Below are 14,946 nucleotides of genomic sequence, written 5' to 3' on the forward strand. Positions count from 1 at the left end.
AACTACGCACAACCCCTTATCATCCAGCAACCAATGGAATTTTGGAACGATTTCATAGAACGTTGAAGACTACTATCAGTCATTTCGTTAGTAATTTCATGGAAAACTGGGATGAGATTCTGCCTTATGCGTTGATGGCTTATAGGAATCAACCTCATGAAGCTACCAAAGAAAGTCCATTCTTTCTTATGTTTGGACGAGATATGGAACTACCAATTCATTTAACGATTAATGATCACGTACTACGATACGACTTGGACGAAAATTATGCCAGTGAAATGTTAAAGAAAATGCAAATTTCCCATGAACTTCAACCAAAATGGAAAGGGCCTTTCCGCATAATAGAAAAGAAGGGTCCTGTTACATTTAAAATAAAAGAACTTTCTGGACGAACTGAGCACATGATACATGCAGAACGCCTAAAGCCCTATAAGAATACATAGGATTGTGAAGAAGAGAACAAAAATGAACCAGACTCAACCAAGGATCCAATTGTAGACAACGAGAAGGTCCAGGATGAAGTGGATGAGTTTTTACTATATGGAGATGATAAGAAGATCCAGAAGGGTGCAACAAGATGAAAGTGATACTGATGAGGACACTGATACTGATACCATTATTGAAATAAGTGACGATGGAAGTGATGTTTCCACGTATGAAACCGGCTTAGATACTAGTCAGGAAGATTGGGAAGCCACCCCAGTCAATGTAGGCCGAACATGAACTAGAGACATACAGCCACCTTCGCGGCTGAGATATGATCACTAATATAAAAAATTCTATGAACAGGTTCCAGTTGCCCGAACAAGGCGAGCGCGAGTTCTTAGGCCAATCGCTAGCCGACCCTACCCAGTTTTGGAGGCAGACCTTTTGCCTGGAAGCCAAACGGGGGTACACATACGACGGGCCCATGATCCAAACCAGCCAGGAACATCCCGAGAGTGACCGGTTGGTAATTAAAGTCGGTACGTTAGTTTATTGTTAATTTTTAATTTTGTTCTATTTCTTTATTTTTTTTTTTTTCGTTTTGAGTGCCGCATATTTATTTACCTTTTCAATTGTTTATGAGAGTAATCATGGAACATTATTTTATTGTTACTAGATTTTATTGAGTAATCGTAGGATAGGATTTATACGTGCATAGTAGACTTAAAAATATTTCATTGTGACTGGCACGCGTAAGCGATTGTTGTTAGACCTTCTGGACAGATTTACTTATTCGACAAGGTTTTCATACATTGCCTTAGGTCAAGTGCGATGTGAATGACTCGGATTTACGCTGAACATATTATTCGGAGTAGTTCAAACGTTGCACTGTTACAAAGCAAATATATTTTAAATATATTTTATATTTGCTTTGTCCTACAGGGATGGGTGGGATGTGATGCCCCGGGAAAATAATAGCAATTTTCTTTTTGTTTATTTTTCAAAGTCAAAATTGTAATCAAAATTAAATTAAAACTTACGGAATTAGTTTGAGGCACATCTGAACACTACTAGACAAAACACTTAAATGAAAGACTAGTTTGAAAGAAAAATCTGACTTCAAATCCTAAGCCAAACCTCTAAGAGATTTAGTTTTGGCAGCGTCGTTAATCCAGAAGCGGGGATATATTTCTATTAGTAGGTGTTTATAAGGAAAGGAATTTTTCCAAGTCATACTGTCGCCACAAATTCTCACCTTTTTGACCCCAAGCAAAAATGATTTATTGCCTGCAGCTGCAGGGAAAAAATTAATATTATTTATTGCACTCGGCGACATGTTTTTGAAATTCCACCTTTTGACCTGTCGCATTCCTGCTCACAGAATGATGTAAATTAGTATAAATATTCACACCATTTTGGCAAACGGGCAGTCAAAACTGAAACGTCGTCAAGTCGAAGACAAGTGTGAAAAGTCTGTTAAAGTCCAAAAAAGACCTAATGGGGTCAAGTTCTAGTCATGTTCAGTAGTGCAAAATAAGATCTACCAAAATTCTTCAGTGTGCAAGATTTGTGAAACTAAGGTGTTTGGAAAACCCTTCAAAATTCTCGTAAAGAAACCACGTAGCCGCTTGACCTAAAGCCTGACACTTCAACTCAACTCAACATGTCTAGAAGGTACGTTTAAGCCAGAATTGCTAACTAGACCTAAGTCTTTGGTACCGAACCGTACCTAGCTGAGTAATTATCTATGTTTTTGGAAACTGATTAAATGTTTGATCCAAGATTGGTGGATGTGTCATTTAGGGTATAGCGCTTGCCCTTCGAACCCCAAAAATAAGCTTGTAAGACCCAAAATTGGAAGAAGGCATTTTTGGGCCATTACAAGGTCAAAAGTTTCAATTTTCTCATTTTTGTTCGTGTTTTACGACGAAAGGGCTCAAGTTAGAGATCTAAAAAAAATACAGAAAACTAGTCCGTGATAGGTACTACAACTTTCATTAATACGATTTTTCAATCAAAAATTTTAAAAAATCAAAACCGTTTTCCCATATTAATCTCCTATGTCCAGGGTGCTCTTGGACACCTGGTATATTTAAGTGTGACAGGGTGACCTAAAAAATCGTGACTTCATACAGTATAATATTTTTAATTTCTTTTTGTATGTTTTATATCATCAGTTGCAGTAGTTTGCAGAAAAAAGGATTATTTTTTAGTGTTCCCTGTATATTTATTATAAAATTTTTGGCAATACCTACTAATAATTTCCGGTTTAAATTTGAAATGATTTTTTTATTAAATATAAATATAGATATAGCATTCAAAAAGACGGCCCTTTTTGTGGCGTTCTAAGTCACCAGATGTCTCTAGATTATATGATACAATTTGAAGAATTGCATATGAAATATTTTTTTTGTGTGTCATTTAAAGAGTAAAAAGTGAAATGATGGTCAATCCCGCATCACGAATGTTGATAGATTGGAATATACAGGGCCTTGACGGTTTAAAATGTAACTTTTTTCTATTAATCTGAAATTATAAGGGGTACCACGAGAGATTTAAAATGACCAATAATTTTTTTGGTGGCTTAGTTGCATCTTTGCAAATTTCACTCGTCCTAAAGGACTAGTGTAATTATGGGTAACATGCTAGAATAAAAAATTATCTGGTTAATTTAAAAGCGCGAGCGGTATTTATGCCTGGTTTATACCGAAACTTAATATCAAAATAAATACAGAGTGGCCCAAATTGATTGTAGGATACTTAAACAGTGGAGAGTAAAAAATAAACACCAAAGTGTCATGCAAACTATGGTTGAGAAGTGTGCCTCAATATGTGCCCCAAAAAACAGTTTTTCCATTTTAATTAACTAACCAAAAAAACTAGTATTTGGGATGCTTTTAAAGTGCTACTATTTTAAAATGATTTTTTATTTTAATTTTTAAATAATAATTTGGACTGGTACGATTTTTTTTTCATCATGTGTTAGCGTATCAAAATGACGGTATCTGAAAAACTATGCAAAATGAAAAGAAATATCCAGACAAGGAGAAAATATGGAATATCAGATGGGCAACATCAGAATGCCTTAAAATTACAGCTTAAAGAAATTTGAAGCTGTCAAATTTGTGAACGAGCCCCGTATCTGTTCAGATTATTTTCAAAAATTGAAAAACACTTATATGACCACCTTAAAATGGCGAACATGCATGCAAAATTTCATTTAAGTAACTTTTTTTTGTTAAAGAATGAAAATAACAAATGGTGTTTGTGGCATTAGGATAAGCACTCCGCAGACACTTTTTCGCTACAGTTTATATGACACTTCTTCGGAGTCTATTTTTTTTGTACTTTCTAACCTTGAACTATCCAACAATCAATTTGGACCACCTATAAAAAATAAAATATAAGCCAATTTAATGCGGATAACTTTTTTGTAATCAGTTTTGACCATTAATAACTATTACATTAATGCGATTCTGGTTATTCCCTGATTACGTTATCTGTTGAACCTGAAAAATAACCAGCAATAACTATAGTTTTAACTACGATGGATTTAGTTATTCGCATTAAATAGGCTATGAACATCCAACGAACTTCTCTACGAACGTACAAACATCACCAAAATAACAGGCAGACTTATACAACTACAAAACAAATGGAAAAATAATCCAAACAACTGGACAATAATAAATCCACTGTGCATAACAAGACAAACCAGAAAATCCCGTTACCTTATTCCCACTGCCACCTTACTAGAGCACTTTAACTAGGACTACTTTTTTTGTAAATAAATTGTAATATTATATTAAATTATAATACTGATATCTGTTTTTGAATCTTAGAAATTTGCGCAATAAAAATTTAGCCGCAGATAAAAGAATAAAATCTTTGGGCTTTGCAAAAAAAAAACAAAACATATACACTACTCGATATGTGGAGCCGTACATTATAATTGTTATTTTGTTTGAACATTATGCTTTAATTGCATTTTGTATTTTGTGCATTACTCGGTCTGTACTGAACAATGTCTAGTCTCATTGAGATATTATTCCAAATTAGCTAAATCAGCGAATCCCATGACTTAAGATTTGTGATTGAACGAAGCCGTTTTTAAAAACTAACTTTTATTACTAAAATTAGAAATTCCACTTTAAAGGAATAAAATACGTCTTAACAATTACAAGGCTAGACTCTGACTGCCTTAATACAAATTATAATAAAATAAAGAAAACGAATTATGGCGGATTCCCAGGCCTAGTCAGCAGTATAATGGCTCGCTAGCAGTATTCCTGGAATAGGTGGCCTCATAACTCCTCCCCCTGTAGATTCAGCTACACGGTCCGACTGGGTAGTTGAATATCTTGGTCCTGAAGAGATTCCCTAGGGATGCTTTCACCTTGTCTTCTAGGATTGTGCTTCCTTCTGAAATGTATCTTTTTCAAGATAAAGTACCCCGCTGGTATTAGTGATACATAAATGAATACAGTCCAAATACTTGGGACTTTTATGTTATCGGGAATCACAAATCTGGGTTCATTATCAATAATGCCCCTTTTAAGTTTATATAGGTCATCGAGTCGAATATCATCAATGAGCACTTAAGTTCGACTTGGACATTAATTTAATGTCACCGCGATGTCAGGCAATAGCACTATTTGATTCTGGCTATTGGTGGAATAAAGGTTGTTTATCGTTTTGCCTCCTAATGCTATTTGACACTCCATTGGAATTTTAGCAACATACGTCCCGATTAATTTCAAATCGTCTTCTTGGTTGAAACAAGTCAATTGTAGTGACTCCATATGTGGAAGTACTATTAGCCATTGACTGGAATATCCTAGTTGATTAACTATCGGTTAGTTTAGTTCATTTTGAACTTGACGACTGGTAGACAGATGATGGGACTCGGCTTCCAATAGCTGTACCTCACATGAGCTGTTTACGTCCAAGGTCTGCAAATTCATTTTGTCGCACACGTAATACTGGTCCTTTATTTTGGTGCATTCGGTGTTACGATATGAATAGTGCAATTTGTTTTTTAGTGAATATTTACTTTTTGGCAAAATAACCTTAAAGAGACTCTGTGCATGTATTGGAGCTGAATAAAAATAATTTTTCGGGACAAGTTATTGGTATTTTTAGTAAAAAGTTAGCTTTGTTGTTAAAAATGTAGCTTTCTACTTTAATAAGTTTCTCATACAATATTGTATTTTCCAGTGTTACTTCCAGTGGCATACGATTTCTATCAATGACCTTTGTTACGTTTAATAGCTCAAAATAGAGATCTTTAGTTTTAATAATGCTTGGATGCTAAATTTTCAACTGTGAAAATGTAATTGCATTTTCTATATCTGTTAACATTGCATCGATAATTTCATACAGATTTATGACTTGGTTTAAAACATCTTTTATAAATGCTGTGCTTTTATTCAAGATGCGGGTTGTAAATTTGGATGGAGAGTGCAAAGCATTATGAAAAATAATTTGATTTGCTCCATAATTTACAGCTGTTTCAGAAATTGGTATACCTACAATTGGATCTTGTTCGGCAGTAGTGTGAATCGTATTATTATCATCATCGTCAGGCATTTCCAGCGGGTCATTATCTGGTTGTGCAATAATCGAAACTTGATCCATAACGCGATTCGTGTCAGGTTCAACGGTGTTATCATACCCCTCGTTAACAAACTTGTCTACATCAAATTTATCAGGGTTTTCTGTTTCTTTAACATGAATCTGAATACGAGACAATGCATCTGCATTCGTATTAAGTTTTCCTTTTTTGTAAACTATGCTATAGTCAAATTCGTCTAATTTAATACGCCAGCGGAGTAATTTTGATAACGGATCTTTCAGGGAAAACAACCATTGCAAAGGTTTGTGATCTGTAACAATATTAAATTTCCTGCCAAAAAGGTAGGGTCGAAAATATTTTGTTGGAGATATGTTCTATATGTTTGTTGAGACGAGTTACTACATTTTTTGACAAAACGAAAATATTTTGTTGCCCAAACTAAACACAAACATTCCTTTTCAATAGGTGAATAGTTTAATTCTGATTCATTTAGGGTTCTTGACGCGTATGCTATCGGTAGGTCTTGTCCGATAGGTCCTTGAGATAAGACGGGACCTAATGCAAAATTGCTTTCGTTCGTCGTTAAATTAAAGGGTTTTTCGAAATTCGGATATTGCAAGATGGGTTCATTAATTAATAGATTTTTACAAGTTTCAAAACAAGTTACGAATTCATTATTGTGCTCGATGGTAGCACCCTTCTTTAAACATTTAGTTAGTGGTTTAGTTAATTTCGCGAAATTGTTAATAAAACGCCGATAGTAACCCAAAAGTCCTAAGAAACCTTTTAGTTGGTTTGTTGTTTTAGGAATAGGAAAATTCTTTATTGCTTTAATTTTAGCCGGATTTGGTTTTACTCCCGATGGTGTTACTTCATGACCTAAGTAAGCATCTTCACGTCTTTAAAACTCGCTTTTATCAAGTTGAATTTTGAAATTGGAGTCTCTTAATCTCTGGAAACCGAGCTTGAGATTTTCTGTATGTTCTTGCAAAGATGTTGAGAATACAATTATATCGTCAAGATACACAAGACACTTTTCATTTTGTATACCACGCAGTATGGAATCCATGATTTGCTGAAAGGTTGCGGGCGCGTTTTTTAACCCGAAGGGCATTCTCAAAAACTCATAATGCCCATTTTCTGTATTGAGCGCGGTTTTTTGAATATCACTTTCTTCCATTTCGATCTGATGGAAACCAGACGTAAGATCAATTGTTGAGAAATACTGACATTTGCCATGCTTGCTAAGATAGCTAAATAAGATAAGAGAAAACCGGCAACATGTTTTCTACCAAAGGCAAACCGAAGTCAGCCAAAAATATCACCCCAACATCAAAGGAATTATGTAATATGTCCCTGGTGGGTGAACTGGCGAAAGAAAACTCGAAAATTCTATCGGGAAATTTAAAAAATATTCTTTATTAAAATAAATTATTTTATTAGAGAGTGTGAAATTTTTAGTAAGTAAACGTAGTATTAGTATATAGTGTGCTCTTCAGTAGTATAGTATACTCTTCAAGCACTCACTCTCTCCCTTGGCGAGGTCTCAGCCGTTGAGATAAGATGCTGCAAATAAATAATAAGTTGACAGTTTTTGAAATTGATCTGCAGACAATTTAATTTACAACTTACTTCCAATATTGGCCGGAAATTTCCCTGTCCGCCGACGACGGACCGGTGAGGGAACAACATTAACCGCAAACGGCGGGGTCCTGGGAGGAGTCAGAAAACTTATTGAGGGGGGGGGGGGGGCTAATAATCACAGGCTGTTAAAATAAAATTTCATATGTAAGATTGCATATTCTTGAATATGCATAACAAATTGTACAAAACTAGGTCATCTTACTCTTTGGAGTGTCTCAAATTCGAAGGATATCATCTCCCTCATCTCGCTGTTGATCATGACCGTGCTGGCCGCTCATTTACTTAAGGTGATCATCGGTGACTCGAAAGCTCTGACAGCAGTCAGTTTAATTGGAGGATCTTATAACTGGCACAGCGTTTAAAACGTTGCCGCCAATTTTATTTATCTTTTTCGTTTTAACATCGGTACTACTACCGAAAATGCCCTTTTGAGTTTCTGCATTACTCTGTGGTAACCACATGCACAATGTTGCTAATTTTCACAATTTGTTCTTAATGGATTCGATATTGGGCTATCATTACTACATTATTTTTTGCCATAAATATTAACTATGACAGAAATCACACTTTTTTAGCCTTTGTTTGATAGTTGGTAAATTTGGAATTAATTTATGTTATACATAACTTTCCAGATGTTTCAGCTCCTTTTCTACTACTCGATAGTTCGCAAATCCTTCTTGCCCGCTCCGATAGGGTTTTGATAACTCGTCTTTTTTGGCTAGGATGATGATTAGATCCACTATTGAGATAATGATCCGTGTGTGTTGGTTTTCGATACACCGTGTGAGCCAGTGTTCCATTAGGTTTCCTTGTCACCATTATATCCAGGAAAGCTAGACGTCCTTCTTTTTCGGTCTCCATAGTAAATTGAATATAAATAATTGAATAATAAGATGAAATTACCGGACTGACAGGACTGCCCATTGCTAAACCATCATTCTGTTCGAAGAATTCACCCTGCCATTGGAAGTAAGTGGTGGTTAGGCAATGTCTGAACAATTTGGCGGTGTCCAGTGGAAAATTTCGTTCTACCTGCTCCATAGCCGTTTTGATGGGTACCATAGTGAATAAAGAAACAACATCAAAACTCACAAGGACGTTACCTGGAGAAGTTAAGGCATGCAATTTGTCCACAAAATGTGCTGAGTCTTTTATGAAGCTATCCGTATTTCCTATATTTGAGTGAAGAAGTATTGTAAGGTACTTTGCTATCTGTGTCAGAGATACACCAAGTATTCGAGCTGTTGGGTTATCCAGAAGGGTTTCGATCTTCCGTACGTAGTCAGTCGTTGATACGATCAGTGTTGCGTTTCCTTTATCAGCAGGTAAAACGAGGATCTCTTTGTTTTGATTGAGTGTTTTAAGAGCTGTTCTTTCTGCAAAGGTGAGATTGCTTTTTGGGGACTTTGCTCGCTGCAGAATCCGTGACGTTTCTGCTCTTATGTGCTCTGCGGTATGTATTGGCAACGACCGCATTCCATTCTCCACATTTGTAACTATTTCCTCTAACGGCAGCTTTGCAGGCACTATCGCAAAATTTCCTCCTTTCCTCAAAACACTCTGTTCATCAGCAGGTAGTTCTTTTTGAGTAAGATTGATAACAGTTCTACGTTGTCTGTCTGCAGGTGGTGCTTCTACTAAATCCGATTGCAGGTTCTGTTGTGTCAGAGCTTCAAACCTCTTTTTTAACGCTCTGTCCCTATGGCTTCAGTTATACTCCTGCGTTCGTGTGTTAAACGGTCCACTTTTTCCCAGTCGCTCCAATGTAATTCGTTTGCCAGGTGTAAGTTGATATCCAGAAGTTTATGGTCATTGCGTGCCAAGTCCCGGCGAGTGTCTTGGATTCTTTCACGTAAAAGAGCTTGTTCGGTCCGATCGTAGATTTTCTTAGCGTGGTTGGATTGGAAAGTCCAACCACGCTCAGAAATATTTTTTGTTTCAAAGTGACAAATTTATTAAATAATAATTTAATTGGTATACCAAATTTACATGTTATGTTAAATAAATTGTAATATAAAAAATATACTATTTGATAGCATGTATTACTTAAACAATTAAGTTTTGTTAGAGCAGTAAAATAGAGTATTTTTGATGGTACTCTTTGGTACTATTCAACACTTGCTCTTTACATATGCTCTACATCTTTACTAAATAACACATTTACACCAGTGATAAGAAAAACAATTAAACAAATAAAATAATAAATTAACTTAATTTATAAGTGCATCTTGCAAATTAGCTAATCCACAGACTATACATAATATAGGATCAGTAAGAGAAATTGACTTGCTATGTATACAAGTATGAGGTTTCTGAAATTTGAATTTTCTTAACCGCCAAATAACCCTTTCCACATGTATCTTTAAACTAGCAATTCGCTTGGTAGTTAAAACTTCTTCTTTTGAAAGTTTAGTACCAGTACTAACACTAGGTGGTCTAACTAAAATACATCCTTTCTCATTCAATAATATTTTTGAAACCCCTATCCGCCGTTACAACCATGTCTGGTTTTAAAACATCCAAATAGCCACTGTTTTCAATGATTGTTTGATCAGATGTCTGGCTACCAAACCCTTTTGATATAAAGTTGATATATCCATCAGGGGTAGATCTTGTAGGGATTATAATTCCCTACAACTTTCCCTTATTACACATTTTTCATATTTTTTCAAATAACCGAGTTATGTTTTTGTTTCATTTTTTGAAACAGTTTTGAGGAAAAATTAAATGACCTTTTAAGGCAAAAGTGCTTTGACACAATCTTATAGGGAATTTAATTCCCTATAACATTCCCTTATTACACTTTCTTCATCTTTTTAAAAATAACCGAGTCATCCGTAGGTACTCGGTTCATTTTTGAAACAGTTTTGAGGAAATATATTCTTTAAATGACCTTTTAGGGCAAAAGTGTTCTAAAGCAATCTTGTAGAGAATATAATTCCCTACAACTTTCCCTTATCACACATTTTTGATATTTTTCCAAATAACCAAGTTACGCACTTGTTTCATTTTTTAAAACAGTTTTTAGGGAATATTTCACTTAAATGACCTTTTAGGGCAAATATGTTACAATGCAATCTTGTAGGAATTATAATTACCTACAACTTTTCGTTGTTACACTTTTTCCATATTTTTTCAAATAACCGAGTTGTTTCATGACTCATATACTTGTTTCATTTTTTTGTTGTTTCTCCACAGGCTGTATAGCTTGTACTTTGATCTTTTAAAATATTATAGGGTAAGTTGACATTGGTCAAAAGTAGTTTTGAGTTTTCCCGCCGGTTGTGTCATATACAGGTTCGCCTTGTAACAATTTGTCATCCTGGCTAAACGAGGTATATTACGGTGCCAAACAGATTTCAAGAGTATAATTTTGACAAACAATTTAGTACAGTTTGCTATGGATTTCAAGTTGGTGAAATCTCTTCCCGATTCTTTTATGTGTTCACTTAATATATTAGTTTGGTGTAATAGTAGTAATAAGGTAGTTTGTAGTGAGTTTAAATATTAGTTCTAGAAACCACTTATATGAGACAACATCTACCTATCAAGTACTATGATTGTAAAGAAAACATATTTGTGCTGATGCAATGTTTTTTTAAAACAATAAATCCAATACTTAATGACTCTAAATTTTTAGATATTTTGATCTTCACTCTGTGAAGATGGACTAGTTTAATGTAGAGAGAGAATTAAATAGTAATACAAAACCACAGACAACGCCAGTAATCCCTTGCTTGGGTATTAAGTGCATATTGTGCACCCGAGCATCCACTCTGACGTCACCCGGCATATCGCCTTGAGGAAACAAAAAACCACTGATAAGGCCATCTTGCTTGAATCTGTTGTGATGTCAAATGCCAACTTGTCATTTTGCTTTGCAGCTAAAATAATGATTGTATTTTTATTATAATAATCCAATAATTGGTGAAGATTATACACTAGTCAAAGTCAAGTAAAAGTATTCTCTTTCAATGGTCATAATGGATGCAATGCCTGCTGGCTCAGGTAAGATTGCAATAGTAATTTCATACCTAACCTTAATAAACTATGTTGATGCATCATTACTACAAATTTCTATAGTCTCACATTTTTTAAGGGTGTTTCGAGTAATTGTGGGTTTATATTCGTTTAAGATGTAACATTTAACATGTATCACGTAAGATGCAATAAATTAAAAGTGAGGTTAACACATTAGATATTGCGATCCCGTTTATACTCACGTAACACGTATCATTTACCATCTAACATGTAAGAAGCGACCTTTAATATTGGTTATATTTTAATTAAGATGTAAGAAGTAAGAGATTCTTACGTGAAAATCGTACTACGCAAGTCTTTCAAACTGTCAAGTGTCAACCCTCTCCCTCAGGTGATAAAGGGATTTACCGTTTTTTTTGGGCAAAAGCAAAACGACGCCATTTCTCTTTGTGATTTCGCCAGTTCAGCACTGTGTTCACCACGTTTTTTATATCCAACGCTCCTATTTCCATTTTTTAAATTTAGTCGTTCTTTTGTAATTTATTCGTTTCGTTTGTGTAGGTTGTAGGTAATTGTTTGATTTAGATAATAGTAGTAGTGGTAGTGGTAGTTTATTCCCTTAGTTTTTAGTTTTTAAGTAGGTAGTTTGCTTTTGTAGCTTATTTCCTTCTTTTTCCATCCATTCCGTTCCGTACAATGGAGGAATTCGATGATGAATTGCTCATTTCCCTGGTCGCAAAATACAGGGTAATTTTTGACAAAAGGGACCCTAATTTTAAGAACCGAGAAGCCAGAAAAAATGCCTGGAGAACTATTTCCCAGATTATGGCTAATGTGACTGGTAAGTAATTTGATTTCTACCTTACTCAGAAACTTCACTCTTCACTGTCTCCCTTCCTCGCTAATATGTGTATGCATGAGCTGTTGTCCCACACATTGCCCAAGTTACCTTTTTTGGTTCCTTGTATGTATTAGTCATTAGAAATAATGACAATACCCTTCTTACTGACTGGTAGGTCTAGAATTTGACGTAGAATTCAAATATCGGATAAAAAGTTGGTCATTGTATTTAAAAAAACATAAGTTTGGTTTGCTACTCAAATTTGGGACACCCTGTATAATAACTGTTTACCCAAGAAAAGAGTAGACCTAAATATCTATTAGTTTTGTATTTAACGTTTTTTCCTAAAATGAAAATTAAGGAAGTTAAGGGGGTTGGCAAAATTCAATCAATCAAGGACGCCGCTGTGGAAACAGTTGAATATCGATATAGACATTTCACATCAATTAAGTCTAGAATTTGACGTAGAATTCAAATATCGCATAAAAAGTTGGTCATTGTATTTAAAAAAACATACTCGATTCGTTACTCGAATTTGGGACACCCTGTATAATAACTGTTTAGCTAGGAATAAAGTAGACCTAAATATCTACTAGTTTTGTATTTAACGTTTTTTGCTAAAATCAAAATTATGGAAGTTAAGGGGGTGGTCAAAATTCAGTCAATCACCCTGTACAACGACTCTTGCGTGTCATTACCAAAACAACGGCCATACATTTGATTTTTCGCAGCCGAGGATACTGTATAGTGCAGTGAATTACAAAAAACGGGTGATTTCTGAAATGCTGTGGATAAACAAGTGGAGGGACAAAGCCGTCAATTTTAGAACTGATACCCAAAATTGAAACGTCATTTATTCGAACTTAATTGACATTTTTATGAACAGACCGATCTAACTCTTTGTGGAAATAAACATTAATAATTCTCGCTTACACTCATTCATACACCTGAATATGCTAAATGTTTATATTCAACCGACACAAAAAAACAACTTTTTGTGGGTCAGTGGTCAGTGGGTCATCATTATGCGTCCTGTTGCAGTCTAGCTGTGGGCCCGACCGCACGTTTCTTGACAATTCCCCAATTTTGTTTGTAATTAGTTCATTGTGTTATGTGTTGTTTTAACCTTTTTAATACATGTTTATGTATTGGTGCACTTACATGTTTGTAACATCTTATATGAATTATGTGCATATTTTAAGACAGTTCGATGTAAGCGTTTGGTCCGTACATGTTTCACCATCTTATAGAACATTTTATACCTTTTAGCCCTGATGAAGATATACCAGGTGTCCAAGAGCACCCTGGACATAGGAGATTAACATGGGAAAACGGTTTTGATTTTTTTGCGCCTGTACGGTTGATTTGATTGAAAAATCGTATTAATGAAAGTTGTAGTACCTATCACGGACTAGTTTTCTGTATTTTTTTCGGATCTCTAACTTGAGCCCTTTCGTCGTAAAACACGAACAAAAATTAGAAAATTTAAACTTTTGGCCTGCACTGTATAGGCGGTTGTCGGGCAACGGGTAAACAGGCCATTGTTGCTGGTACGGTTGCTCGACAACCGCTTATACAGTGCAGGTAAAAAGTTAAAATGTTTGCATTTTTGTTCGTGTTTTACGACGAAAGGGCTTAAGTTAGAGATCTGAAAAAAATACAGAAAACTAGTCCGTGATAGGTACTACAACTTTCATTAACACGATTTTGCAATCAAAGCAACCGTACAGGCGCAAAAAAATCAAAACCGTTCTCCCATGTTAATCTCCTATGTCCAGGGTGCTCTTGGACACCTGGTATGTTTAATATATCGAAACGTTGGCCAAGAACTGGTAGAACTTATTTGTCCCTAACTCCGCCAAATAATCATTAAATACTTACTCAGAAAGATTAAAGATAAACATTTAACTTATAGCTGAGGGCTGTGAAAATCGTTTTGTGGTGCTCCGCAACAAGTTTGGAGCTGAAAAAAGAAGCCTCAAGAACCAGGCAGTCTCTGGAATGGGGGCATTTGCCGAATCAAATTGGCCCTTATTTAAGCTTATGGGCTTTTTAGACAGGCATATGTTGTCTAGAAAGTATGTATCAAGTTTCTAAGAAATATAATTTCATTTCATTCACACAAATTATTTACAGGCGCCCCACAAAAACAAATGTTGCAACAAATAACGAAAACATCTCTCAGACGTCAACACCTGAGCCGGAACTGTTGTCACCGACCCAGGGCAGTTCTGAAAATCGTGTGTGGGACACTATGTCGGAGTTGGTATCCCCAGAACCAGAACTGGTTGCAGAAAGAATTGCATCCCCTACAGTGCTACCTGGACCGTCAACGTCCTCTGAAGTAACCAGTAGGACTGTCAGTCCAATGACTCCAATGACCAATATAAATAAAAAAAAGGAATCTATCGGCTAAACAGGTTCCAGATCCCATGGATCAAGTTCTGGAATCTGTAAAAGTCTATTACTCCGAAAAAAC

At 35.4% G+C, this 14,946-nt stretch overlaps 1 protein-coding gene and 2 long non-coding RNA genes across 3 annotated transcripts in view; 2 read left to right on the forward strand and 1 right to left on the reverse strand.

Annotated features, from left to right (window-relative positions):
- The window catches only part of LOC145736595 (uncharacterized), a 259,716-nt gene that overhangs the window by 55,875 nt on the left and 188,895 nt on the right, over positions 1-14,946 (forward strand). The window lies entirely within an intron of this gene.
- Positions 1-14,946, reverse strand: part of LOC145736397 (uncharacterized) — a 99,128-nt gene that overhangs the window by 14,119 nt on the left and 70,063 nt on the right. The gene's annotated exons all lie outside the window — the stretch shown is intronic.
- Positions 11,353-14,883, forward strand: LOC145736579 (uncharacterized). The gene is made up of 3 exons (XM_081991031.1): positions 11,353-11,653; positions 14,383-14,545; positions 14,604-14,883. The coding sequence occupies exons 1-3, from the start codon at positions 11,620-11,622 to the stop codon at positions 14,881-14,883; spliced, it is 477 nt and encodes a 158-aa protein (XP_081847157.1). The 5' UTR covers positions 11,353-11,619.

This window comes from Ips typographus, linkage group LG12 (assembly GCF_016097725.1).
Source record: "Ips typographus isolate SLU linkage group LG12, UJ_Ityp_2.0, whole genome shotgun sequence".
NCBI lineage: Eukaryota > Metazoa > Arthropoda > Insecta > Coleoptera > Curculionidae > Ips > Ips typographus.

Coding starts and splice junctions, on each gene's coding strand:
- LOC145736579 (XM_081991031.1), top strand. CDS start 11,620: ATGGTCATAATGGATGCAATGCCTGCTGGCTCAG. Junction 11,654..14,382: donor TGCAATGCCTGCTGGCTCAG/GTAAGATTGCAA, acceptor TTTAACTTATAG/CTGAGGGCTGTGAAAATCGT. Junction 14,546..14,603: donor AGGCATATGTTGTCTAGAAA/GTATGTATCAAG, acceptor AATTATTTACAG/GCGCCCCACAAAAACAAATG.